Source organism: Eupeodes corollae, chromosome 1 (genome assembly GCF_945859685.1).
Source record: "Eupeodes corollae chromosome 1, idEupCoro1.1, whole genome shotgun sequence".
In the NCBI taxonomy this organism is placed as follows: domain Eukaryota; kingdom Metazoa; phylum Arthropoda; class Insecta; order Diptera; family Syrphidae; genus Eupeodes; species Eupeodes corollae.
The window spans coordinates 51,429,522-51,456,769 of record NC_079147.1 but is presented as its reverse complement, the minus strand read 5'-3'; the positions used below and the strand labels follow the sequence as shown (position 1 = coordinate 51,456,769).

Sequence of the window (27,248 nt, the reverse complement as noted above, 5' to 3'; positions counted from 1 at the left end):
ATTGTAATAGAACTTATTTCCATTGCATATCCTTTACATGGAGAATTAGATAGCGCACTGTAGGACTTTCACCCAATGCACCTGCCAAACCAGTAGAGACTAAACCTTAACAAAAATACAGGAGTAGCTATAGTTAATAGCTACTAAGCACACAAACTCGATTTATCAATCTGATATATTATATTCTTAGACATGCTTATCCTTACAATCAAAAACGAAGTTAATATTATCGTGTTGTAGAATGGGAATCAGAATGTAAAGGGACAGGAACAGGACATACCCAAAGGAGGAATTATCTATAGAAAAACAACAACAACGACAACTGCGCAGGCTGCACTTGTGCGCGAATAAGTGAATGGAACACGCTGCCGTGGTTCAACTTCAAAAATCAACAACAACAATAACAAACACAAATTGAGGTGGATGGATGGACGGTCAAAACAATAGCTGGACAAAGTAAAACAAAAAAACCAATTTCAACATGGCTGGATTATGGTTTATAAAAGGCAACATAAATAACCATAGGGGCTCCATCGAAATCATAAGACAGTTAAAAACGAATAGAAAATAGACGAATTTGCTTAAATTCGGAGGTGACGTATTTGAAGCATTAAGATATTGGACAGGTTCAGACAATTTAAGGGACTTCATTTGCAGTCAACTGCATTCTTTGAACATACATTTTGAAAAGGGTAAGCAGTTAGTCTAATAAAGCCGCTGGAGCGAATGGCTTGAATGCCGAGCTCTTTAAAGCAGCTGTAAATAAGTTGCTTAGGAGCATGCACCAACTTATCTGTAAGATATGGTCGGAAGAAAGCATTTCCGATGAACGGAACCTCTGTATTGTTTGCCCGATCCTGAAAAAAGGAGACCCTCTAAACTGCACCAACTATAGACGAATCAGTCTGCTTAACATCGCCTATGAAATCTTCTCTGCCGTAATATGTGAACGTTTAAAGCCCATCGTCAACAACCTGATAGGTCCTTATCAGTGTGGTTTTAGACCAGGAAAGTCCACAGTTGATCAAATGTTCACATTACGGCAGATCCTGGAAAGGACCCAGGAAAATCAAATCGACACCCACCATCTTTTTATCGATTTCAAGGCCGCATATGACAGCATCTTCAGGGACGATCTGTATAAAGTCATGTCTAGTTTTGGCATCCCTGCCAAATTCGTCCGTTTGTGCAGGATGACCACGGAGATTTTGGAAACCACGGAGGTTGGAAACAACTTAACAGAACCTTTCAATGTCAAAAAATGTTTTAGACAAGGTGATGCGCTGTTATGTGATTCTTTTAACATCGTGCTTGAAAGAATAGTGCAGAGGTCACACGTCAACACTAGAGGCACTATCTTTCAAAAGTCTGTCAATTAATAGCATATGCTGATGGCATTGACATAATTGGAAGAACTCAGCGTGATGTCAAGGAGGTTTTTGTGAGTATTGAGGCAGAGGCGGCAAAAATGGGTTTGACGGTTAATGAGGGCAAAATAAATTACATGCTGTCGTGAAGAAAGGACCTACAACACCGACGTCTGGGTCAAAACGTCACAATCGACAGACGTAACTTTGAGGTTATCACGGACTTCGTCTACCTAGCCTCCGCTGTAAACGCAGAAAACAACACCAGTGCTGAGATAAAACGCAAAATAACTCTTCCTAACAGCTGTTTCTTTGGACTAAGAAAGCAATTGAGTGGTAAAGTCCTCTCTCCGGGGACCAAAGTGTTGCTATATAAGACCCTTATCATCCCCGTCTTGATATACTGTGCAGAAGCATGGACTATGACAAAAGCGGATGAAAGCACCTTTAGCCGTTTCGAGAGAAAAGTTCTTCGGTCCCGTATGCATCGAAGGGGTGTGGAGGAGAAGATGGAACGACGAGCTGTAAGGGCTGTCTAGCGACGTAGACTTAGCCAGAGGGGTAAAAGTCCAACGACTAAGATGGCTGGGTCACGTTGAGCGCATGGAAACCAATGCTCCGGCCCAGAAAGTCTTCGAATCCACACCCACTGGACAGCGCAGTAGAGGAAGACCGCGGATCAGTTGGCGCGCACAAGTGGAAAGTGACCTCACCTAAATTGGAGCGAGAAACTGGAGCTAGGGACCGAGCTACATGGAGAAGTTTGTTGGGTGAGGCGCTAGTTCGCACAGGACTGTAGCGCCACCTTAAGTAAATAAGTAGTTAGTTAGACAAGTGTCATAAAACTCTAAGCTAAAAGTAAATTGTGCAGAAAATAAATAATTTACAGAGTAATAAAGACCAGCTTTAAATCAAAAGAGAAACATGATCAGCTTCATTTTGACATATGTAAATGGACTTCACTTTTTTAGTTTGGGAGATTTTTCTTGACTAATTTTCCAGTCAACTTTCCAATAAAGTTGCTTTCATAGGAATGCAATTTTTTGGCAGTTTGCCAATCAGATGCTGGAAACTTTTCTTACTTTTTAAATCCCTTAATGCGCCAGAACCTGTCTATTGCCTTTCAATGAAATTTTTTATTTTGAATATCAAGCTATTCGGGCAGTTGTCACTTTTTATCTCTTGTGAGTACTCGCACACAGGAATGGTTGAGAGTAGTAAGTCACTAGGCCCTGGCTCACAATGGACTGTTGCGCCACCCAAGACAGTAGCTAAATCAGTGTAAACAAATATTGCATTTTTAAAAATACTAATTGTATTTAGAATTCGCTTTGTTTAGATCCTTATTTAAAAATAAAATTTGCGGGCAATTAAGTAACTCAGGAACATATTTATAAACGAGTTCAGCCTTAAATGCTTATATTTATACACATAGTCTAGAATGCCTCCGTACAGCAGAATTCTTTTTGATGATTTGAGATAAAATATTTACTATAACAATATATGAATAACGGGTTTTTGGAAATCACAATCACAATTTTTTTCAATGTTATCATTTTGGTTTTTGCATTTATTCTTAGTACTTTTTTCAAAAAACACTAAAACCTATGCTGATGTACGAAGACTTTTTCGACTTATTGTTGGTGCATAGCTTTTAAAATCTACGTTTTGACATTTAGAATTATTGACAAATTACGCAGCCTTCAAGCAGCTTTATGAATACAAACTGACAAAAGACAATCAAGCGCAAACTAATGGGTTATCCGGTTGTGGTTTTAAAAGTATAGTTCTGGAATTCGACATCTGTCAAACTATGCTGTTTTGAACCAATTTTTTTTCAGTTGACATTTACAAAAATGGATCGCATACCTATCGCACAACCTACTTCAACAAAGGTGAAGCAATTGGTTAAAATTGTGAAGAAATTTGAATTGGTTTCACATATTGTAAGGCTTGTGCATCATAGTTTCGCTCGTACCACTGAAATTATCGCTGCTATAAAGCAGCATTCACATGAGCGCGACCAACGAACGACTAATGAATTACAAAATTTGAATTTATATACGTTTGAAGACGTATTTCCACACAAATTCTTAACAAAACGATAGCAATAAATAGTTTTCTATTTGATTTATGATGCATACTTTGACTTTTCAATATCATATATTAATAAATTTAAGAAAACAAATTTATTCGCCGCGAAAAAAAATGTAGTTGATACGAACTGTCGCGTTCCACATTATCCACACTCGCAACGAATAAAATAATCGTGCTTACTTAAGCTTAAAAAATCATTCTTGTTTTGGTTCCGGTGGTGGCTGAAGCTCCTTGTCAAACATTATTCGAGACGAATTAAAAACTCTCATGTGAAAGAAACGTCAAAATCGACGAATATCCGTTCAATCGTTGGCCGTTGGTCGTGCTCATGTGAATAGTGCTTAAGTGAAAGTGTTGCCGAAGATCCGAATGTGTCGATTCCTCGTCGTTCTTAGGAATAAGGACTGCCTTACGGCACATTATGGCGTATTTTGTATTTGGATCTATACCTACATCCATTAGAAACAAATGAAGCCAGCTGACCGCATTCAAAACGTAGTAGATACATCGAATGGGTGCATGAACAACAGGCGGTGGACAGCGATTTTTCCAGTTAAATTTTCTTCAGCGACGAAGCACATTTCTGAGGTATGTTAATAAACAAAAGTGTTGTTTGGCGTTCTGAGAATCCTCAAATAATTGAATAGAGGCCATTAAATCCAAAAAAGACCTGTTTGGTGCACTTTTTGGTCCGGAGGTGTAATTAGACCTTACTTCTTCGAAAACGAAGATGGAACGATTGTCACCGTCAAGTCGGACAGTTATGGTTGAATCACAAACACGCTTCAGCTTCGGCATTAGCTGATTTTTACGAGTTCAGCCTTAGGAATTCAATGCATGCTATCACAATGGAGCTTCGACCTCACGTTTCGTTTGACGATCGTAAGGAAAAGAACTTAATGTAACGTAATGTGACTCCAAATGGTAGCTCAAGTTCAATTATCTAAACATCTGCTTGGTCTGACAGCTTAACAGCTGTAAAAAAATGTCAACAAACAAAATATTTGCTCTTTGGAGGGATAAATAATAGACATGTCATTCAAAGCAACCTGGAAGCAGGCCCACCGTAACGCAGACGAAGCCGAAGCTGAAACGTGTTTGTGATTCAGCCATTATGGTCATATGATAACTGACTTTTATTTGCCTTAAGATTTGGGGAATTTATGATTTCAACAAGACGGTGCCAAATGTGAAACAACATAAGCGAATATGGCTTTATTGCTAGACACAATTCATGGCCGAGTAGTTTCTAGCAGTGGCAATATCAACTGGCCACCATGATCATGCGATTTGACAATGCTGGACTTTTTTTTAGTGAGGCTACGCGTAAGACTGTGTTTATGCAGATAAACCTTTAACTCTTGAGCACTTAAAAACCAAAAACCCAAAATTCGTTAAGTTATGGTTGAGATACCGTCAAATATGTGTCAAAAAGATGTCGAATTACTTCGAAAGAGGTATTGCTTGCAACAACTCGCGTTGTGGTCATTGAAATGATGTAGTGTTTCACACATATTGTCAACGTTCAAATTTTATAATAAAAAGGAAATATCATAAAAACAAATGTTTTATTGACGTTTGCTTTTGAAACCGCAAAATGGATAACCCTGTGCTATATTAGTTTTACTGCGATTTTTGAGAGTTTGTATGTGCCCCTAAAAAAATGAGTGCGAGAGAGATGAGAGGACCACTGATTGGTTTCTTTCCGTCTGTGATATTAATTGCTCCACTCTAATACAATTTTCCCCCTGTTGACCTTCGATGACTCAGGTTAAATTCCCAAATAAAATTCTTGCAACAATTATGCAAAACGATAGTATTTTATTTACTTTTAAATAAATTATATTAATTACAAATTTCTTGAATAATTTAATGTGTCCTACTTAAATTGGTATGTTTCACAAAAAGATTAATTACGTCTCTAGTCAACTTTTTCTCCTGTCCATCCAAAAAAATGACAGACAAAATGGAGGAATTATCTCAGTTTTTTTCTTTAAATATGTGCTGCCACCGGACGGACAATACGAGAAACAGCATAATTAATTTTTTAAAGCTGATCTGAAACTATATGTGAGAATTTTACTTTACAAATCTGGCGAGATGACATCCCCACAAAACCAGGGGCCCTGTTCATAAATAGCCCTAATCATATGTTCGTTTGGTGACTGTGGTCATTCACATTCTTTTATTGTCCTCCATGGATCAAGCCCACATCATGCCCCTATACAACCCCAACCCCGTCCAATGAAGACAATATACAAAATTCCACCTGACCCATTTTTGGTAAAGCTCGCTTCTCGGTCTTTTGTTGTTCTGTATAGATACCTAAAGACCTACAGTCATATTTAAAGCAGGTAAAATTCCATACGACGACGTGTTTTTTTTTTTTGTTTTTATTTTATCGGTTTTACTATTTCATTCGTGAGGTTGATTCCTTGCTGGTTGTGTTGTCCTTATTCTCTTCGTTTGTCGTTGTTGTCCTCGTTGTCGTAGTCGTCGTCTATTTGAAATTATTTAAAAAATAAAACTGACATTTCAGTACTTTAGTTTAGTCGGCAAGTTAATCCTTTCGAGAGCGAAGTCTGTTTTATGCGGTGCGTTCCATTAAACAAAAAAAAAAACCCGAATTCCAATTGAAAAATATAAAAAATAAAAGTTAAAATAAAAATGCAAAGCTAGAAAAAAGGGTGATTCTATGTTGGAACGTCAAACGACAAATGACACGACGACGACGACCGTAAACCGTGTTACCATTAATTTTGCATTTAAAATTCAGTTAAAGCGCGAGTGCCTCTGTGTGTGATTTTGATGTTTCACTTCGAACATACAAAACGTGCTGTTGATCACAATTATCTTAATTAAAGTGCAAATTAAAAAGAAAAAATTAAAACGAAAAAAAAGGAAAAATATAAAGCAACAAGGTGACGTGGGCTCTACACAAAAAGGATATACCCACAATACGTAGTACATAAATAATTATTGATATTTAAATCACAAATAAAAATTACTAGAAAAAAGAAATTGAATAATCAATCGAGCTTCCAGGATTTGAATATAATTCCCGAAGGTAAAAATTCCTTTATTGATGATGACGATGATTATGATGATGATGGATTTTCTTTCCTTTTTTTATTTCTCTATATGTTAAATGAACCAATAAAATAAAACACACGACTCGTATTTACATATATTTAAGGAAGAGGAATGGTTTGTGTAGTGTCAAAATTTGAATAATGTCCTTAATTCTTTGGTTTTGTTTGTTTTATTCAAATTGTGTGTCCTCGTAAACAAGGAGGAAACAAGTAAAAGAAAACTCGCTTCTCCTGCTGCTGGTACACACAAATCTACAGGTTAGACAAACACATGATAAAACAAACGGAGGAGAGTTATACGCAGCAGGCTTACCATATTAGGCTATTTATCGCGAAATTGGGCTATCTTTTTTTCAACAATTCACGAAAACAATTTTAGGATGACAGCTAAATCAAATTTGGGCTACAAATGAGCTATAAGTAGTCGTCGCAAATTGGGCTAACCTTTTTCAAAATTCCTAACAACAGTTTTGATAAGACAGACCAATCAAATTTGGGCTACAAATGGGCTATAATGTAATAACGAATATGACATCAACGATTATTGCAATGAAGATGTCATATTTGGGCTACTTTTCCCCCTCGATTTTGGGCTAAAAATATTTTTTAAATTGGATTCTTTAACTAGTTTAAGATATGGCAACCCTGATAGGCTGTATGGGAAAGTAAAAGAACTCAATCCAAATGTAAATATGTATATCTACATCTACATATAGTTACAACAAAATATTGATTAGACTATTATTGAGGTAATAATTTATTCATTTGGCGTTTTTTTTTTAGGTACAATGTGTATCTATATTTTTGTTTAGTTGGTAGGTAAAGTTTACGGCAGGACTCCATTACACACAGTGTTGGTATATCGTGCATATATGGGATATAATTGCAAGTGTATGTTATAATTTAAAAAATGATGTACCTGCCTACATACTCATTTACGTTACAGCTATGGCCAGAATAATAGGGACAACATTTAATTTTTGGTAATTATGTCTTAAGCACTTGTGAAAAGGCATCAAATTTTAACTTTAACCATTTAATTTTAATGGTTAATGTGTATATTGTTAGTGTATCTTTATTTGCCATTTTTAAAAATCATTATTTGCATTCAAGATTTTGAAGTGTATTTGCCGCAGGATTCAAGAAACAGGCTGGGAAAATAATATGAACACTTGATTTTAACTTTGAAAAGCAATTTACAATTCGACAAAAGATCCAATTTATTTTATTTGTTGACAGATTAAGATTAAAGTATCACATTTACTCTTGCACTCAATTGAATGATACCCAAGGAGATTAAGGATTTTGTTACTTTGAAATCAGAACTTTGTTTAACCTGCTGAAAAGGCCATCTAAAGGGCAACTTTTTTAAAAAATGTCAATTCATAATACAAATTGAAAACATTGGGTTTGTTCATATTCATCCAAAAAAAAGCTAGTGTAGAGTTTGAAGAGCAGTGCAGGTTTATGAACACTGCCAGCAAATGCAAGCAGAAACGTCAGATGTGTAAAAGAAAGTAAATTAAATTCACCTCAATTAACATTTAATTTATAATTTAAAACACAATTTGAGAAGTGTTATTAAATTATTATTAATTAAATTATTTGATAAATACTAAATTATTTAACTACTTTTTAAAATTTAACTTAATGGATGCGTTCAATCTCAGACAGATATGATATCCGGATACCTTTTTGTTAGTGTTTTACGTGTAAAATAACAGCTGATCAAAAACGGCTAATATGTCAAAAAAGGAATCCAAAGGCATTCAAGAATTTTTAGTGTATGTATGTGTAAGAAACTTGAAAATTGATTTCAGCTTTTTGTACTTGTTGGTAAACAAAAAGATATAAAATGTTAGTTGAAGTTGTATTTGAGGATATTCTGTACATAATAGACAGAATATATTCTGTAGAGAATAGAATAAATGTTTTATCTTAAGCCTAGTACATACTTCCTCGTGAAGTGAACGTTCGCCAGTGGAGAAAGTGAACTTTTGACATTGCTCACTGGGACACACTTGTGAGTACACGTTGTGAACATGAACAAACCAAATGTCAAAGCTTCACCAACAGTTCCCGTACATTTTGCACGTGAATTGCCCGTGAACGAAAACTCTCCACTTTGTTCTCCACTCAGCTTCACAAGCAAGTTCACGAGTGAACCAAAAACTGAAATTTGTATGGGTTCACGAGATGGTTCACAAGTATGTACTAGGCTTTACAACAAATTTGACTTCGAAGCTTAAATTTTTCTCTGCTTTTTGTGAAAAGTTGAAAGTTGTTTCTATTTTTGACAGCTATCTCAATCCAACTAGTTCAACAAGGTATCTGAAAATACATCTATTCAAGATACCCTATCCAACACGAGATTGAACGCAGACAATATTTACTCTGAATCATCAGACATTAATCTGCTCTTAAGGTTATGATGACGTCTGCTGACTCTGACAGATGTTTTAAATCTGCTCAAAAGAAAGTATAGAATAGTTACAACTACAGTAATCAGCTCAATGAACGCTTATTAGTGTACCATAAGTTAGTGAAGACATTTTCTCAATAAACGAAACAAAGCTACACTTTTCTGCCTAGTGCAGGTGGTAAAACACAGCTATTACCCGTGTTTTGTTTAAAAATCTATCCATAGTAAAGTAAGATTTTACACGAATAACAAAAACAATATCCATAGTATGAATAACATCGATAAAAGTTAGAGTAGAATCTTACTATGCATGGGTTTTTGACATTTATACGAGTCTCGAATGGATCTTATGTGATTTCGTTCTCAAATGTTGGTACGATTGATATTGCTTTTGTGTCTTGATGACTGTGTTCGTTGAGTAGTTGTGTGCACTTGACATTATGTGTGTTTTCCATTAGGGAAAAAAATCAGTATATTACTGTTGATATTATTTAGTTTTGTTAGTGAAAATGGACTAATTGGGTTTATTTTGCAAGAGAAAACAATAGAAATGATATTTATGTTTTGCTATGCTTCCACCAATGGTTTATATCAGTTTATATTAAATTAATCTTTTTGGTGTTTCCATCCCACAAGAAGATTTAAAAATGATTGAGTTTGACAGTACTTTCTAAAATGCAAATAGTTTTTCGATGTTAGATGTGCAAGTTTGATTCGTGTCAAAAAAAGAAGAACTAATTAGTTCAGCACCATATAAGAATACCTGATATATGTCAATTTTTTTTTGTAATTTGAATAAAACAAAACTATATTTTTTGTAATCAAACATGCAAATAAACAGACCATAATGCATTATCTGCAAAACCAACTCCTCCATGCAGGTTTGTCTCCACAAATTTTGACTCGACTCCGATCCCCCACTGGAATCGAGGCGAATCAAGCTAATTTCAACTCGGTTCAAGTATATAAAGAATAAGGGCGAGCTTCAAGATCGCTTCAACACCACATGTTAATGTAGTAGTCTACGAACAAACCCCCTCCTTGAAGCAATTGTTAAATTAACTTTTTTTGATAAAATCTCAATTTCACATGTTTTGTTACCATTTATTTTTGAAAATTTTCCATTTTTTTAGTTTTAGTTAGTTTTTTTTTGCTAAGTTAATTTAACTTTTGATTTTCACAAAACTTTCTTCTATTTGTGTGTATTTTTTTTATTATTATCCTGACAGATCTTCTTTTAGTTGTACCAATTTTTAAATACAAAAATCTGGCTACTGTGGATCGTTTTGTTGGCAATTTCTCATTGTACGTTATATGGGAGTCCAAAAAACACACTTAAGTAACCGTTGGTTGCGTTCAATTTCGTATCGAATAGAGTATTTTTGAAATTTAAATTTTTAGATACCATTTTGAACAAGCTGTATAGCTATTTAAAACAGGCAAACATTTAGAATTCGAGGTAAAAAATTATTGTAAAATAAAACGTTCAATGGATAATCTTAAAAACTTACCTAAATAAAATTTTTAATATTCTCTTATCAACAGTCCAGATTCCTACGAATCCAACTATATAGTGAATAAGCTGTTCTGTCAGATACCCACATACAAGAAATTCTTTGGATTTTCTGTTTTGGATCAGCTGTACGCATAAAACACTTATGAACTAATAGTACGTTTCCACCAAAAAATAATCCGAGATTTAAGGCAAATGATTTAAAATACATCATGAGGTGTTTCCACCAAAGAAAAGGAGATTAATTTGACGTTGTCATAACAACCAATCGTAATTAGTTTTATTTTATTCTTGTACCTATGTAGCTATTTATTATTTTTGTATACTTACATTTTATTTCGTTTTTGATTTCTTTCGTTTTCGTTTTTGAGTTGTTTATTGTTTATTGTTTTCAATTTGAATCATATGGTGAGGCAGATAGTTTTGTTGACATTTCCATCTGTCAATAAACAAAATTTGGAGTTTAAATGGGTGGGTTCAACAATTATTCTCCGAAACAAAAGTTTGTTTGATTTGACAAACTAATGCTTCCAAGTAGATTTCAATAAGTTTTATTTGAAATCTTCATTTGAGGAGATTAAAATTTCTATTGTAAATCTGTGAGATTTCAAGGAGATTTGTGACAAATCTAGCTAAATCTCGGTTTAGTGCCCGGTGGAAACGTAGTATAACTCATATTTGAGATTGAACACAACTATAAGTATTATGTTGTCACATCCAATTTTGAACATTTTTTGACCAGCTGAACTAAACTGGATGAAATATATCGTTTGTCATAATTGTCATAAAATTCTTATTTGGAACTTTGAAATGAAGTAAAATAAAGAAGAGTTTTTACAATTTCCATCATAATTTAAGTATGATTTCTGGCATATGACTGCAGCGACTGTTTCTAACGTAGTCTTAGTAGCCGAATATCGTAATAACGCAGCGAATGTTGTCCTCCTTGCAGACAATGGTTTTGGGCTTATCGTGTGGACTAGCTAATTTATTTATCCCGACTGAAAAAAGTCAATTGGCACGGGCGTTAAATGAAACAATCTTGAAGGTCATGTTACGCCGTCTTGTACCAAAGCTTCTGCACATCATGGTTGATGCACAAACAAGTCAGTAATTATGGGTCTATACTAAATGATCTATGTCCAGCAACTTTTTTAAAAAAGTTTACTGACCAATTATTCCTTCAACCCATAGAGCACACAAAACAGTCAGTTTTCGTGAATGTAATGATAATTTTACATGCACTTGAAGATTACCATCACTCCAAATACGACCTTTTTTTTTATTGACATATCCATTCAACCAAAAATTCAGCTTCGTTGCTTAACAAAAGGTGTGTTTTTTGGTATTCCATATATTGTACAGTGAGATCATATAACTAAAACTTATAAAATGGACGATTTTCAATAAGAAATGGTAAGAAAACATCTGGAAATTAAGATTCTATACAAAAAAGTTCATTTAACAATTGCTTCAAGGAGGAGGTTTGTTCGTTGACTACTACATTAACATGTAACTTTGAAGCGAGATTGAAGCTTGAGCACTTCACACATCGAAAATATCGAAGCACCATTTGCATTTTAGAAAGTACTGTCATAATTAATTATTTTTGTGCGGTGGAAACACCAACAAAATTTATTTAATCTAAATTGATTTGGTGGAAACAAAGAAAAACTTAATTATCTTTTCTATTGTTTTCTTTTGTATAATAAGCCCAGTTATTCCATTTTTATTAACAAAACTAAATAATATCAACAGTAACAGATCGATTTGTTTCCCCAATGGAAAACACATACATAATTCCAAATGCACAACTACTCAACGAACACAGCCATCGAGATACAAATTCAATATCAATCGTACCAACACTTGAGAACGAAATCACATAAGATCAATTCGAGGATCGTTTAAATGTCAAAATCCCATCCATAGTAAGATTCTACTCTAACTTGTATCGGTGTTATTCATACTATGGATATTGTTTTTTTTATTCGTGTAAAATCCTACTATACTATGGATAGATTTTCCAACAAAACACAGGTAAAGTTCAGTTGTGAAAAAACAAAAGAACCATTTTTTAAATGCATATTTTGGATGCGTTGCTCAGGAGTCCAGTCTATTTAGTTGAAATGACAAAATAAAGTAACAATAAAACACTTGACAGCTGGCAAAATGGCTGTCAACAAAAATAATTTTGGCAACATAAAGTTATATACCTTTAAAAAAAAAAAACTTTTAAACCTAATATATGGCCTTCTCATGGTTCGTTAGCTTACCTTAATTTAAAAAAAAAACTATTAAACTCAAAAGTAACAAATGTTTCTATTATTTTGGCCATAGCTGTCATACATATATGCGAGTGAGTGAACTTGTCGCGTCGTTTTTTTCATTATTTTTTTCTTTTCTTCAATTTTAGTTTTCCAACTTAACGTATTCTTAACTTCGGCCCTTGCCTCATATACACTTTCATATTTATGTCATATCCAAAACAGAGTGAGTAAAGGTTCCATGTAGAAAAACACGTCTATTAGTCCAAGGACATTCTTTTCAACCAGGCCATGCCATCGGTAGAAGGTACATTCATAGGTCGTACCTAGGTCGCATAGCTATGCCAAGCCATGATGGTGAATAAGAAATTCGAATGTTTGTTTTGTTTTTCATGTGTCTAACATAAAAGTCAATATAGTAAAAAGTTTCTACTGCTCTTGTTCTTGTTTTAAGAATGCGAGAAGTTTATTCCCAGGAAGCTGACTTGTATATTTTTCGAAAGGACTATACCTATAGCACTAATGGATAACTCGTGTGGGGATTGTTTTGTAGTTATTAAGATATGTTTTTGTACATATTCAATTTGAAAAGTGATAGAAATTAAATGTTAATATGAATATACCTACATTATGTACTCATGGAGTTGATAAGTTTAAAATCCTCGTTTTAATCTCTATAAGAGGTTTTGAGTAGATATAAGGTAGCTGTACCAAATAAGGCTCACCTAATATGTTTTCCCTAATAACTTCCCTATTCCCTTATTGTATTAGATATGAAGGAAAACTAAATGGATTATAAAAATTAGTTTAATTATACAAAATAAGACGGGAACTTCAAAAAAAGCAGCTCAATATATTTTTTCCATAGTTTAAAAAACCTTCCGTTGGGCCTTATTAAGAACCTCTGCTCCAAATAAGACCCATACATTTTTTTGTCAGAAAATGTTAAATTTTTTTCCTGAAAAAAGAAAGATGTAATTAAAACAGACTACTTTCATTCGGCAACACAAGCCTGATATGCGCGCACGCCCCCACAGAAGAGACAGATGACAACACCAAAGCTATGTTCTTCGAGCTCTTAGACAAAACATATGAGCAGTGTCCTAACTACGATATTAAAATTTAATGCCAAGCTAGGAAGGGAAGACATCTTTAGTGGAATAATCGGGAAGAACAGCCTGCACGACAACACTTCCGACAACGGATTCAGGCTTATAGGTTTAACTGGGGGGCGAAACGTCATGGTAGCCAGCACGCGTTTTCCACACCTCAACATCCACAAAGGAACTTGGAGTTCTCCAGATCCAGACCGTCAACCAGATTGACCATATTGCAATCGACGCCAGACTAGTATCATGGATGTCCGAACTTTCCGAGGAGCTAACTTCGACTCGGGCCACTACCCAAGGCAAAATCCTTTTCCTACCAAGGTACAAGTAACCTCTCTCGAAGTTCTCTGCCGCCAACACAATGTATCGAAAACCAGTGGCAACATTGCCAAGATGCAATCTGAGAAGCCACCTCTAATGTGTTGGGTTTCAAACATCCACCAACAAGGAACCCCTGGTTTGATGAGGAATGTCGCCAGGCAAATGCAGCCAAACAACAGGCAGGCAAAGCGCCGCTGCATAAAAGACGAGAGCTTCTCATGAGCTCTATGAGCAAAAGACGCGAGAGGAACACCGACTTCTCAGAAGGAAAAAGAGAGAGCATGAGAAGGTCGAAGATGTTGAGAGGTTTAAAAGCAGGAATGAAGTTCAAAAGTTTTATGAACAAGTGAAACGAAATTCACAGGTACATATACCTAGAACCGAAGGCTGCAAAGACGAAAGTGGAAACATCATAGTGGAACCGCAGTCAATGCTGAGGATATGGAAGGACCACCTCTGCAGACTTTATAACGGCGAAGACGAACCGAATTCCGCTGTCAGGCAGGATGATCCATTCAACATAGACGACAAAAGCCATCAATCCCGTCATCCTGACTTAGACGAAGTATAGATTGCCATACCTAAGCTGAACTCTAACAAAGCAGCTGGATGGCTTGAATGCCGAGCTCTTTAAAGCAGCTGGAGATAAGTTGCTTAGGAGCATGCACCAACTTATCTGTAAGATATGGTGGGAAGGAAACATGCTCGATGAATGGAACCTCAGTATTGTTTGCCCGATCCTGAAAAAAGGAGACCCTCTTAACTGCACCAACTATAGAGGAATCAGTCTGCTTAACATCGCCTATAAAATCTTCTCTGCCGTAATATGTGAACGTCTAAAGCCCATCGTTAACAACCTGATAGGTTCCCATCAGTGTGGTTTTAGACTAGGAAAGTCCACAGTTGATAAAATATTCACATTACGGCCGATCCTGGAAAAACCCAAGAACACCAAATCGACACCCACCAACTTTTCATCAATTTCAAGGCCGCATATGACAGCGTCTACAGGGACTAGCTGTAATCCCTGCCAAACTCGTCCGTTTGTGCTGCTCCATTAAGGTTGGAAACCACTTAACAGAATATTTCGATGTCATGCGATTTTCTTAACATCGTGCTTTAAAGAATAGTGCAGAGCTCACACGTCAACTAGAGGCACTATCTTTCAAAAGTCTGTCCAATTACTAGCAGGAACTCAGCATGATGTCAATTGGGCTTTTGTGAGTATTAAGCAGAGGCGGCAAAAATGGGTTTAACTGTTAATGAGGGCAAAACAAAGTACTGTCATCAAGAAAGGACCTAAGACACCAACGTCTTGGTCAAAACGTCACCATCGACAGACGTAACTTTGAGGTTATCACGGACCTCGTTTACCTAGCCTCCGCTGTAAACGCAGAAAACAACACCAGCGCTGAGATCAAACGCAAAATTCTTGCTAACCGCTGTTTCTTTGGACTAAGAAAGCAATTGAGTGGTAGAGTCCTCTTTCGAGGGACCAAAGTGTTGCTATATAAGACCCTTATCATCCCCGTCCTGCTATACGGTGCAGAAGCATGGACTATGACAAAAGCGGATGAAAGCACCTTGGGTCGGTTCGAGAGAAAAGTTCTTCGTGTGATCTACGGTCCAGTATGCATCGAAGGGGAGTGGAGGAGAAGATGGAACAACGAGCTGTACGGGCTTTACAGTGACGTAAACTTAGCCAGAAGGGTAAAAGTCCAACGAATAAGATGACTGGGTTACGTGGAGCTCATGGAAACCAATGCTCCGGCTCCGGAAAGTCTTTGAATATACACCCACAGGACAGCGCAGTAGAGAAAGACCTCGGATCAGGTGGCGCGCACAAGCTGGAGACCGAGCTAGATGGAGAAGTTGGTTGTGTGAGGCCCTAGTTCAAACAGGACTGTAGCGCAACCTTAAATAAGTAAGTAAGACTACTTTTTGATATATATTGTATAATATATTTCAAGGAGAGTCTTAAAATTGAAATTGATTTTGAAAAATCAGCCTTTAAAGTAAATCAGTTCATTTTGTAATAAAATAAAAAATAAAAACTTAACATCCACCTGGATATTCTAAAGCCTCGTCCTCTTCAGTCAACCCGACGCATATTATTTCATGATACCAAGCGCCGCAAGCCTGGCGTTGCCCCATGGCTTCCATCCTATCTACTTTACAGGCGTGACAATAACACGCTCCTGTCCGTTTCTTTCGTTCAGGTTTTCGTTTGGATGTTGATGGTTTAGGTTCAGAAGCTGTATCCAATTCCCTTTGATTCTCTCCGAAAAGATGTTTGGTAACTTCATGGCCTTTGAAGTTCAAGGCATTTGTTCGATTTGTCATTCGACTGCCTTAGTTTTAGGTGTGGGAAGCAGTTTTTGTAAATGGATATTTTTTATTTTTTTTACGCTCTGCTTGAAGCATTGAAGCTAGTCCTGTAATTTTTGGCGCAGAATTTAAACTCGATGTTTGAACTACCAATATTTAGAGTGGAGCATTGTCAGAGTCATCATCCGAGTTGTAGGGGTCTGGTATAATGTGATGCTGCTGTGTTTGTGTACCAGATGTGCTTGTAACACTGTTTTCCAAATTTGTCGGGCATTGTAGCTCGGAGAGAGCTGATGGAGCGAATGCTATCTCTGGCTTCACTTCTGGATCAAAAAGAAATAATCCTCATGTGAATTCTACTTAAGTACGAAAGATATACCCATGGTTGCCAACTTGAAAAAAAGGTGTGAAAATAAAAATAAATTTAGACAAAAACTTTTTGGAGTTATTTTGGATACATTACTTATATAATTTATTACTTAAGCCAAATTCAAAAACTTACCACTTCTAAATAAAAATGTAAAGTGTTTGTTTTTTACAAGAGTCCGGGGTGGACCTGGGCCTCAACCAACATGCGTCTTCAGCCAGCTCGGTCCCTAGCTAGCAGTCTCCAGTTTCGCACGCAAAGTCGGTTGAGGTCTTCACCCACCTGAGTGCGCCAGCTGAGGCATAGTCTTCCTCTACTGCGCCGTCCCTCGCAATTCGAAGACTTTCCGGGCTAGAGTGTTGATGTCCATTCGCTCTACATGACCCATCCATCTAAGCCGTTGGACTTTAATTCTGCTTACTAGGTCAGTGTTGCCGTACAGTTCGTCGTTATATCTTCGCCTCCATTCTTCATCTATGCATACGGGACCAAAAATTACCCGAAGAATTTTCTCTCGAAGCATCCTTAGACGCTCTCATCTTTCTTTGACAGGGTCCAGGCCTCAGCGCCTGTAGAACCGGGATGATGAGTGTCTTATAGATGGTGATTTTAGATGATCGAGAGAGGACTTTACTTCTCAAGTGCCTTCTAAGTCCAAAGAAGCAGCGATTTGCAAGAGTTATTCTTCGTTGAATTTCATCGCTGGTGTCTTTGTCTGTGCTTATAGCGGCAAAGTCCTTAACTGCCTCGTAGTTATAGCTGTTCATGGTGACGTTTTGTCCAAGACGTCGTTTTTCAGTGTCCTTTTTTGATGACAGCATATACTTGGTCTTGCCCTCATTGACCACTAAACCCATCTTCTACGCTTCCGCCGCAATTTTCAAAAACGCTTCTGGCATCACGCTGCCTATACGAGTAATTGGATGGACCTTAGCACAATTCTTTCCGGTTGAGTTTTGCACAATTCTTTCCAGAACGATGTTGAAGAAGTCGCATGACAATGTATCGCCTTGTCTAAAACCTTTTTTGACATCAAATGAATCGGTGAGATAGGTTCCGACGTTAATAAAGCAGCGTCCATTTTGCATGGTCATTCTGCACAAACGGATAAGTTTGAGAGGGATGCCAAAACTAGACATTGCTCGGTAGAGCTCTTTCCTATTGATGCTGTCATTGGCGGCTTTAAAAGCGATAAAGAGATGGTGGGTATCTATTTAAAGCTCCTGGGTTTTTTCCAAGATCTGCCGTAGTGTGGATATTTGGACTTTCCTGGTATAGGGCCACAGTGATTAGGACCCATCGGGCTGTTGACGAACGGCTCTAGATATTCACATAGTACGGCAGAGGGGGTCTTATATGCAATGTTAAGAGACTGATGCCTCTATAGTCGGCACAATTTAGAGTCTCCTTTTTTATGTATCGGACAAACTATGCTTTCTTTCGACCATATTTTGCAAATGAGTTTGTATATACTCCAAGTCATCGCATGCTGCTTTAATGCTGCAGATGAGATAAAGCTATCTTCACTTCGTCAAGGTCGAGTAGGCGGAATTGTTGATCTGCGTCGCCTAGGTTGAGTGCCTCTATCTCCCTTACAGCAGAATTGAGTTGTCATTGCCGCTATATAATTTGGAGAAGTGGTCTTTCCATATTCTCGACATAGAGTGGGGTTCCACTACGATGTTCCCTGATCGTCCTTACAGGCTTCGGGTCGTGGCTTGTACCCTTGGTAAGTTTTTTTTTTTAACTTTTGGTAAAATTTAAGAACTTCATTCCTGTTGTGACATCCCTCTATCTCCTCGATCTAAGAAGCCGGTGTTCCTCTCTTCTTTTCTGCTCGTAGAGCTCGCGAGCAGCTCTGGTCCTTCTGTGCAGCGCAGTTTTGTATGCCTCTTGTTTTGCCTTAAGAGGTTACTAGAGACTAGGAGGACATGGCAGTCTCTTGCGATTGTAGCCGTCTAACGTCGAAACTTCTCACAGTACTTCCTTGTTTTAGCTTGGATCGGGATATCCGTAGCCGTACCTTGGCTACAACGAGGTAGTGGTCCGAGTCAATGTTGGCCTCTCGGAATGTTCGGATATCCTGGATACTGTGCCGTTCGTCGATCGCAATGTGGTCAATCTGGTTGACGGTTGATTGATCAGGAGATTTCCATGTCCTCTTGTTGATATTGAGATGTGTGAACTGAGTACTAGCTATCAGTACGTCTCGCCGCGCACCGAAATCGAGCATCCTGAATCCTTTGTCGGAGGTGGTTTCGTGCAGGCTGTATCTCTTAATTGTAGCACCAATGATGTCTTCTCTTAGCCAGGGCACTGCTCATATGTCTTTGTCAAGAGCTGGAACAATATGTCTTTGGTGTCTTCATCTTTTTCCTCTGTTGGGGCATGCGCGCATTTAGCCTTGCGAATTTAGCCTTAATACGGATTGTCGTGTTGCGCTCGCTCACACTGTTGAAACTCAAGACTTTTTGCATGAGTCTAGTTCCAACAACAAATCCACACCCAAATAGAAGCTGTGCTTCTTCTTTGTCCGGTCCATCCCATCGCACTTCTTGGATGGCGGTAATATCTGACTTGCAGTAGTTTAGGGCTTCCGCTAGTTGTTCGGCTGCTCGTGGTCTGTTAAGGGACCTAACATTCCACGTACATATCCGGAGTTCGTTGTCCTTATTTCGTTTGCTTGGGTTGTCAACAGTGAATCCGTCCGTATCCGAGACTTGTTGGTGCTTCGCAACTTATGTATTTTCTACGTGGTCAGGAAGTCACCCCGACGGCACAACCCCAACCTGGAGGGCCAGATCCTTAGTATAACTCCAAGGAAGGGGAGCCGGATAAACCGCTCCTTATAAGCCTGGGCTCCGAATAAGGCGTAGAAGCCCTATTAGGTGTTCACTACTCGTAAGTAGTTCAACCTTACTGGAAATGTAGACGCCACCGTTGATTCCATTTCGAGTATTCCTCCGCTGCCGTCTGTATAATGAGAGGTTGCCTTAGTGGAAGCACCTCTCCCCCCCTCTCTCTCGTTTGCTTCCCCCAACAACTTTCCACTGGGGTTAGAACCCAATCTCCAGTTGAGGTACTAGGCACCCGATGTTCACCACGGGGAGGTGAGAGTAGGAGTTGATAGACAGAGGTGGGGTTTGAGAAAAACCTGTGGGCGCTTGTATCCTCTTGATTGCACATGTCTACCATTTGAACAACAAAATAATGCACAAACTTAAAAATCCGAAGAGTCTTTATGTAATAAGTAATGCAAAGACTACCAAAGAATAGAAAGGCTTCAAGTTAATGCAAAGAATTCAAGTGAATGCAAGGATTTTTAAAGAACTCATAGACTTCAAGAAAATGCAAAAAGAGAATGAAAGAGAAAGAATCATTGCAATCTTTTTAAGGTAAAATGATTGATGATTACAAATGTTTAAATCCCAATCTTTTGGTAAAAGTTTTAGTTTAATTCAATATTTATAATGATTGAATTCCCAAAAGATTGCATTCTTTTGCAAGCCTTTATCAGGGACGATTAAATGAATTTCCTCTAAGTTTCAAGCCAAAGACAATTTATTTCATATATTTATTTATGTACATACAAAAATTAATACAAATTGGTGTTCTTGAAAATGTTGCAGTTTCTGAAATATTATTAAACAGGTTTAATGCGATTATCAGAAATAAATACATAGTTATAAAGTTAAACAGGTGTTCTTAAAGCACTTGTCATGCGATAAGTTGTAAATTAATAAAATAAAAAATAGTCCAATACAAGTATAAAGTAAAACAATAAATTCAATTTCTTCGGATAAAACAAAAGTTCAACGTAATCATCTTACGATAAGATATTTCTACACGATAAGGTCAAGTATCGAAGAATGTTATTGGGATTTAAAAGTTTGATTAGTTAGTTAGTTTTGGAACGAACCTCCGAAGTCTCAGTGGTATAAGAGACATTACCATCATGAAGCAGTATTTTGTTGTTTTAATTGTTTTTGTGACTCTTTTAAAAGGTATTTTGGTTTTTGTAATAGATACTCGTACATATATTGTGTTAAAATTCTTTAAGTCTTATTTTTTTGATTGCACCCTCCGTTTTTTACATGCCTAATTTATAAACAAGCATCTTTCTGTACCCTCAAAAACTACTTTTGAATTTTCATTTTCAGACCCAAGTGCGTGTTAATTGTGAATCATTTTGTGTAAATCTTGAATTAAAATTAATAACTGCACTAATTACACGATCTTAAGAACAATTTAAACTGCTGCAGTTAAACTACAGTAGTTCATGAGCATGAACTAAGAGTTAAAAATTTAGTTTTTGTTCAAAAAGTCACATCTTAAAATTGTCCTAAGTTTTGCTAATGTTGTTCAAGTTGATCGATAACTCTAATAAGTCTGATATAATATGAAAGAAAAAATTGTTCCTTAAAGTGTGCCATAAAGGTTATCTTAACACCGGAGCTTGTGCAAGTGTAGTTTGTATGGGTGGAGGTAACAACTTAATAGCCTTTTCACACCAAACCCAAAACCGAGTGTTCGACAAAAAGTTTTCGAAAAGCCGAAAATCGTTCACACCGAACATTTGCACGTTTTCATTTGACATTTAAATTTATTTAACACCGGATGACAAATTTTGTATTGATACAAAAATTTGTGAATACAAAATTATTTGTGAAAATAAAATGAATTCTAATCAATTCATATTGATTTTAACGTAACACTTGCTCGTCTCGAAGAAGAGTTTCAACTGAAGTTCTGGGGAGACGGATGGAATGGGCCCACGATATGAACATGGCTGCAGCTATCCTCTTTGTTTACATCAACCGGACCGAACAATTCACTTAGCAGTATTTAGCTAATTGTCTAGAAAATATATCATACACGGCTGTTCTGATTTCCGACCGAATTTAAAAACGAAAACGTAAATCAAATCGGTGCGAATTAAAAAACGTTGTTCTGATTTCCAGTCGAATTGAATTTGCAGTGTAGACAACTTAAAATCAACAAAACGTTTTCGAAATCAGCTAAGAAGTTGTCAAGTCAACAAGTTTCAATTTTAAAATTATTAAATTTGTATAATTTAAGTACAATATACAAACAAAAATTTGAAGCTAAACCTCATTTGAAGAAAAAAATCGGTAAATCCATTCCCATTGTCTTATTCGAAGTAAGATGTATCAGTTTGGATTTTACTGGAAGAAGAAGCTTTAGAAAGGCGAAATGTACTCCTTGCAACGCGAAGATGTCGAAGAACGCTTAGGGACCATTCGAACCCCTTATATATAGAAAATAATTTGTAATAATTTTTAGTTCCATGACTAATGAAAATTGTGAAGGGATTTGATAAAAATCCAAGGAATAAATGACGAAAGGAAACGCTTTTACTTTTAATTACAAAATACTTTTAATTGAATATAAAATAATAGAGAGAAGTCTAGAATAATCTAAAAGCGAGAAGCGCCAAAAAGAGAATGAAACAATTCAAAATGTAAGAATACTAAAAGGTGTGTTTAGATAAAAGAAATACAAGGTATGTTCAGATAATAGATACAGAACTGAATCTTAAGGTTGATTTGCAGTTCATAATTTCAACAAATTGTATAATCTATAACAGACAAGAATCTTTTTTATTGTCGAAAGCAATATTTAAGTCTAAACGTTATGATAGTAAGTTATTAAAACTCTGATATACGAGTACATTTCGTTAGCAGTAATATGTATTTACCTCAAGGTTTGTGATTACCAAATGCGTATCATGGCGGTAGGTTCAACGCATCCAGGTTCCTGTTACGATTCTGCTGTGTGGAATGTTAGCAGCTTTAAATCATATTTGGAAAGAAAATACCACAATGGAATGAGGAATTCTTGGTTATTAGGATATACGGGTTATGGGTTAGAACCTTTCCTAATGACAGCATACAGAAATACGATTCCCGAGAGTGCCGTGAGGCAATTTAACGCAAAACATATAAAAAAAACAGGAACGAATAACATATTGCATGTAAAAACATCTTCAAAAGCAAATTTTTCTGAGATCTTTCCTCTTCCAACAAGAGAATTTTTTTTTTTAAATTCAATTTTCTGCGCTAAAAGCTCGCGCTTTCTTTTTTGATGTGCTCCATTTTGCTTAACATTTTTGTTTAAAATTGTTCTTTTTCAAATATTTAACAGCAGCTTCGTTTTCGATTTGTTTTTTTTTTTAACAGATCATTCTTATTTTTTTTTTGGATATCACACAACTTTTCTGTAGCATGATAACTTCTTTTCAACGAGGAATTCACGTCCTTATTGGTTTTTATCATTTCATCGAACTTCTTCATTTTTTCAATATGGAATCGTTGGTTCATTTCCATCTGCGTTTCTAGCAATTTATATGTTTTTGATGAAGTGCTCTTTTGCGATGTAACCGCCGGAACAGTGTCATTATGATCCATGGGAGAACTTTTAATGGTAGTAGCTGCAATTTGTGTTGAACTTTTATCAGGCGATCTACTTTTTTCACTGTAGACACTGTATCGGCTTTTTTTTGGCGTGGTCGGATCATAAATTGGCGAACAGACAGTTATCTCTAAATCATCGTACATCTCAATAGTTTCATTGTTCTCTTGGTTTTTGGAGTAAAGGGCTCATACACGGACGTGTGGTATGTTTCAACTTGTTTCTGAGGTTGGTGCTTTATTCGTTGATTTCCATTTATTGAAGATGTAAGTGGCATAGAAAAACTGTTTTTCTCTTTGACTCCAAATGTCTTAGAGTTTTTGATTCCATGGGCGTCAGATATAATTGGTTGCATTCACCACCTCCAGTCGCATCTACTACTTTTGTGTTGAATCAGTTTTTTTTTTAATAAACACTTTGTATTCCGACCACACCTGTAAAGTAAATACAAAAACGTTTTTAAAATGCACTACAAATTCGAGGCAAATAGTTTACTTTTTTTCATCCAGTCACATCTCTCCTTAAAAGTCCGAAAGCATTTAAGTCTTTCGTCAATTCTTCCTACAATCTATCCACATGCTCGGCTCTATTATCTGTTTCAACCCACCCTCTTCCATGGTCAGAATACTTCTCCATAAATGCAACTAACATTACAAATTATTGCTGTGTTGTATGCTTTCCCCTAAGTTTCATTTATTATTTGTAAAAATATGTTTAGTTAATTTAATTTTATTAAAAAACAATAAAAAAAAACTTACATTTTTGTTGCACCGAATCTGTTTTCGCCAACAAAAAGACAGATCTGTTTGTTTTTTAGAACACCATGAAATACGTAAAACGTCAAACAATACGGAAAAGAGAACTGAAAAAAATCGAAAACGGTCGGTTTGGAAATTCGAACGAAAATCAGAACAGGGGTGATAGAACCAACAACAAACAAAACTGTTACAATACAAATTAATTTTATTTAAAACATTTTCTTCTTCTTCTTTCACAACAAATTTAATTCAAAATACTGAACTTATGACAATTGCTTCTGCTGGCCAAATGTCCCATCAGAATCTATTGGAGTTCTACTTTATCGTTCCGTGTCACGTGTTTGGTATTGTTATTCTTTTTCGGTTCATCCACTTGCGCAGATTGAATACACATATCCAATAGAATTGCCATATAATATGGCCGAGTGAGCAACTTATAAGCGGGGAGTGAGAAGACTGTGAACGATTTCGTGTAGGTCCTAATGGCCGGAGCAGAAAAGGTCAGTTCCTATTTCCAGATTCGTACCAAAATCACACTCATCGAGAGCAATCACTGAAGCTGTTATGATGGGCTGCAATTTCTCCATGACAATCTCTTTGGTTTCTTTCTTTGAGGTCTCGCCTGGCTTGTCCAAAGGACTAAGGATCTTCTTGATGTGCATCAAGGGGCAATAGCCCACTTTATTTTGGAACAACGATTTCCACACTTGTTTTCTCTTCCATATTCTGTAAATAAAAAAAAACAATTATATATAAATAATATTACTTACCAGTACCAAATTTATTTCAAAATGAAATATTTGTTCTGACAGCAGCCATCAGCTGTTTTGTTGACATTAATTTGAGCGCTGAATGTTTCCAAAGGTTTTTATATTTAGTTCAACTTTGAATTGTTTGGAGAGGTTTTATATAAAACTTGTGGTTTACGAAAACTTGTGGTTTACCAAAAATGTATGGGAAAACTTGAGTTTTCGATGTAAGTTTTCGGTCAAAACCGATAATTTCGCGAAAACAGGGTTTTGGCCTTGGTGTGAAAAGCCTAATTTATTGTTTTTATTTGGATCTTAAGAAAGCACTCTTGGAGAATTTGTCAATTCCTTGCAAGAGGCAGTACCCGTGAAAAAAATGTAGGTGTTACAGGCAAGGATCGAACCCAACTCCTCTTGAATGACAGTCCAAGGCACTAATCATCATGGACTGGGTGTTTTAATTATTTTAAAAACTATCTAGTAAGTCAGTACACATAAGATCAAATGAATGTTATTAAACAAGCCTTGTAAAAATTAATTATTATCATTCTTAGTGCAGTCCAACTTTAATTAAATCCTAAAATTGAGGAACCCAAAAAAGCGTTTAGAAAAGAACTGAACACATGTTGTAAATCTAGAAGTTTAGTGTAAAATTTATTTGATTATCCATATGTATGTTTCGCTTCCAGAATTCGATTTTTATAAAGATTTTATCATCTTGTTTATCGTGTGGTTAAAAAACGATACAAAATTTGTTAATAGGTTGTCATAAATGATGAATTTTAAAATAATTGAAAACTATTTATTAGTTTTTATTCCTCATTTATATTTTTATTTTATTTTTTGGTTTGTTTTTAACAAGCTTAATGAAACCTTTACATTTTAAAACAATCTATCTTATCAATAAAAGAACAGGTGTTTACCAGCCTGGCAATACAAAAATATTTGCTTTTATCTGTATCCATTCTTCGATTACTTCGAGTACGTATATAAATGGTTTTATTATTATGGAGCTTCAGGCTTAATCTTTCTTGCAACAATGTTTACTTAAAACCTAACGTCACAATATTAAGTTATGTTAGTTGTGGTTATATGTAACAAACTTGGTTGGGAATAAAAAACAATATTTTAAAACTTTTAGAAATAAAGCCTTTTCAATATATAAACGTATGGTTTCCAATTCGGCAAAACTTTTTTCGAAGTCGGTTATTTGGACAGCTGTCACTTGATTTATGCTCAGTTTGCGTTTTCATATTTCATAATAAATTTCAATTCGGCAACTTTTTTCGAAGTTTGTCAGTTGGACAGCTGTCACTTTATTTATGCTCAGTTTGTGTTTGCTATTTCATAATGAATTGACTTACTCCCCAACTACGTTTGCAAAGCCTTTAATTTTATTAACGAAATAATGGTTAGTTGTTTTTCTTTAAAAAAAAATTAAATTGTTTAGAAAATCAAACAGGAAAATTCTTTCTCTTTTGATATTCCGTTATAATTGTTGGACAAAAATTAACACTCTTCACTTAAACAAAAAATATATAACTAAATACTTTCATAGATGGTAAAATTGCTGTGCAAAACATTTGCAATTTAGATCTTCCAACTAAATTTCAAACCATTCCCTTTATTTTTTTAACGGATGTTTATCTTCTGGGCATTGAAGCTATAGGGTTACTATAATAAGCCTTTTTAGAATGGAATTCGACTGCCTCTGAATTATAGCGAAGAGGTCACTTTTGTGCTTAAAATGTTGGCCCAAATTTTTCTCTTCGCAATTTTCCATAGGTTCTCAATTGGGCCTAGGTCTGGTGATTGGGCTGGCTATGGTGAAACCTCAATCATTTTTCTGCAATCTACTTTGTGGTCGACTTCGAGTTATGTTTGGTATCATTATCGTATTGGAACGTCCATTTTCCAATGGGCATAAGGTAACCATTGTGTTATATCAGCAAATTTCTCGTATAAAAACTCTCCAATTGAAGAAAGAGGTTCTAAGAGAACAGTTTGGCAATACAAGAAAGTCAATTGGCTCGGTCTCAATAATTATTTTAGGATCTTTAACTGGTCACTATGCTTCCTCGATAGTGACGTTGACGCCAGCGCTGATATGATCACAAGTTTGATTCTCCTGGGAATGAGAACCCGAATAGGGTTTAAAGCATCAGATCTAAGGAAAACGCATGATTCGAGCTGTAAGCAGGTTATTAGTGTCAAGAAGGTAAGTTTCCGTTGTTTTAAAGCCAATCCAACTGAGGAAAACCGGAATAAGTTCAAGCAAGCTAGTAAAAAATATGAGGAATTCTTCCTCGGTTCCTACGCTCGTTGTGAATGACACTCCATATGTTAGCGCTTTGGAGAAAGCAAATCTCTTTGCTAGGCATATCGCCGTCAATTCAACGCTGCCAGTCAGTGTTATGAAACCGCCT

The 27,248-nt window shown here is 36.1% G+C and overlaps 2 protein-coding genes across 3 annotated transcripts in view; both read left to right on the top strand.

Annotated features, from left to right (window-relative positions):
• The window catches only part of LOC129939506 (Golgi SNAP receptor complex member 1), a 261,115-nt gene extending 247,068 nt beyond the window's left edge, over window positions 1-14,047 (top strand). The window contains exon 6 of the mRNA XM_056047540.1: window positions 14,036-14,047. The gene's annotated coding sequence lies outside the window, so the exon portion shown is untranslated. The remainder of the gene's footprint in view (window positions 1-14,035) is intronic.
• The window catches only part of LOC129939498 (prion-like-(Q/N-rich) domain-bearing protein 25), a 38,655-nt gene continuing 17,313 nt past the window's right edge, over window positions 5,907-27,248 (top strand). The window contains exon 1 of one of the 2 annotated variants that reach the window (XM_056047530.1): window positions 5,907-6,531. Coding sequence is in view for 1 of the 2 variants with exons in the window: in XM_056047529.1 (XP_055903504.1) it covers window positions 20,839-20,887 (49 nt within the window). In the remaining variant the exon portion in view is untranslated. Of the gene's footprint in view, window positions 6,532-20,741; window positions 20,888-27,248 lie in introns of those variants that run through there. The other variant, XM_056047529.1, reaches the window with a different exon arrangement.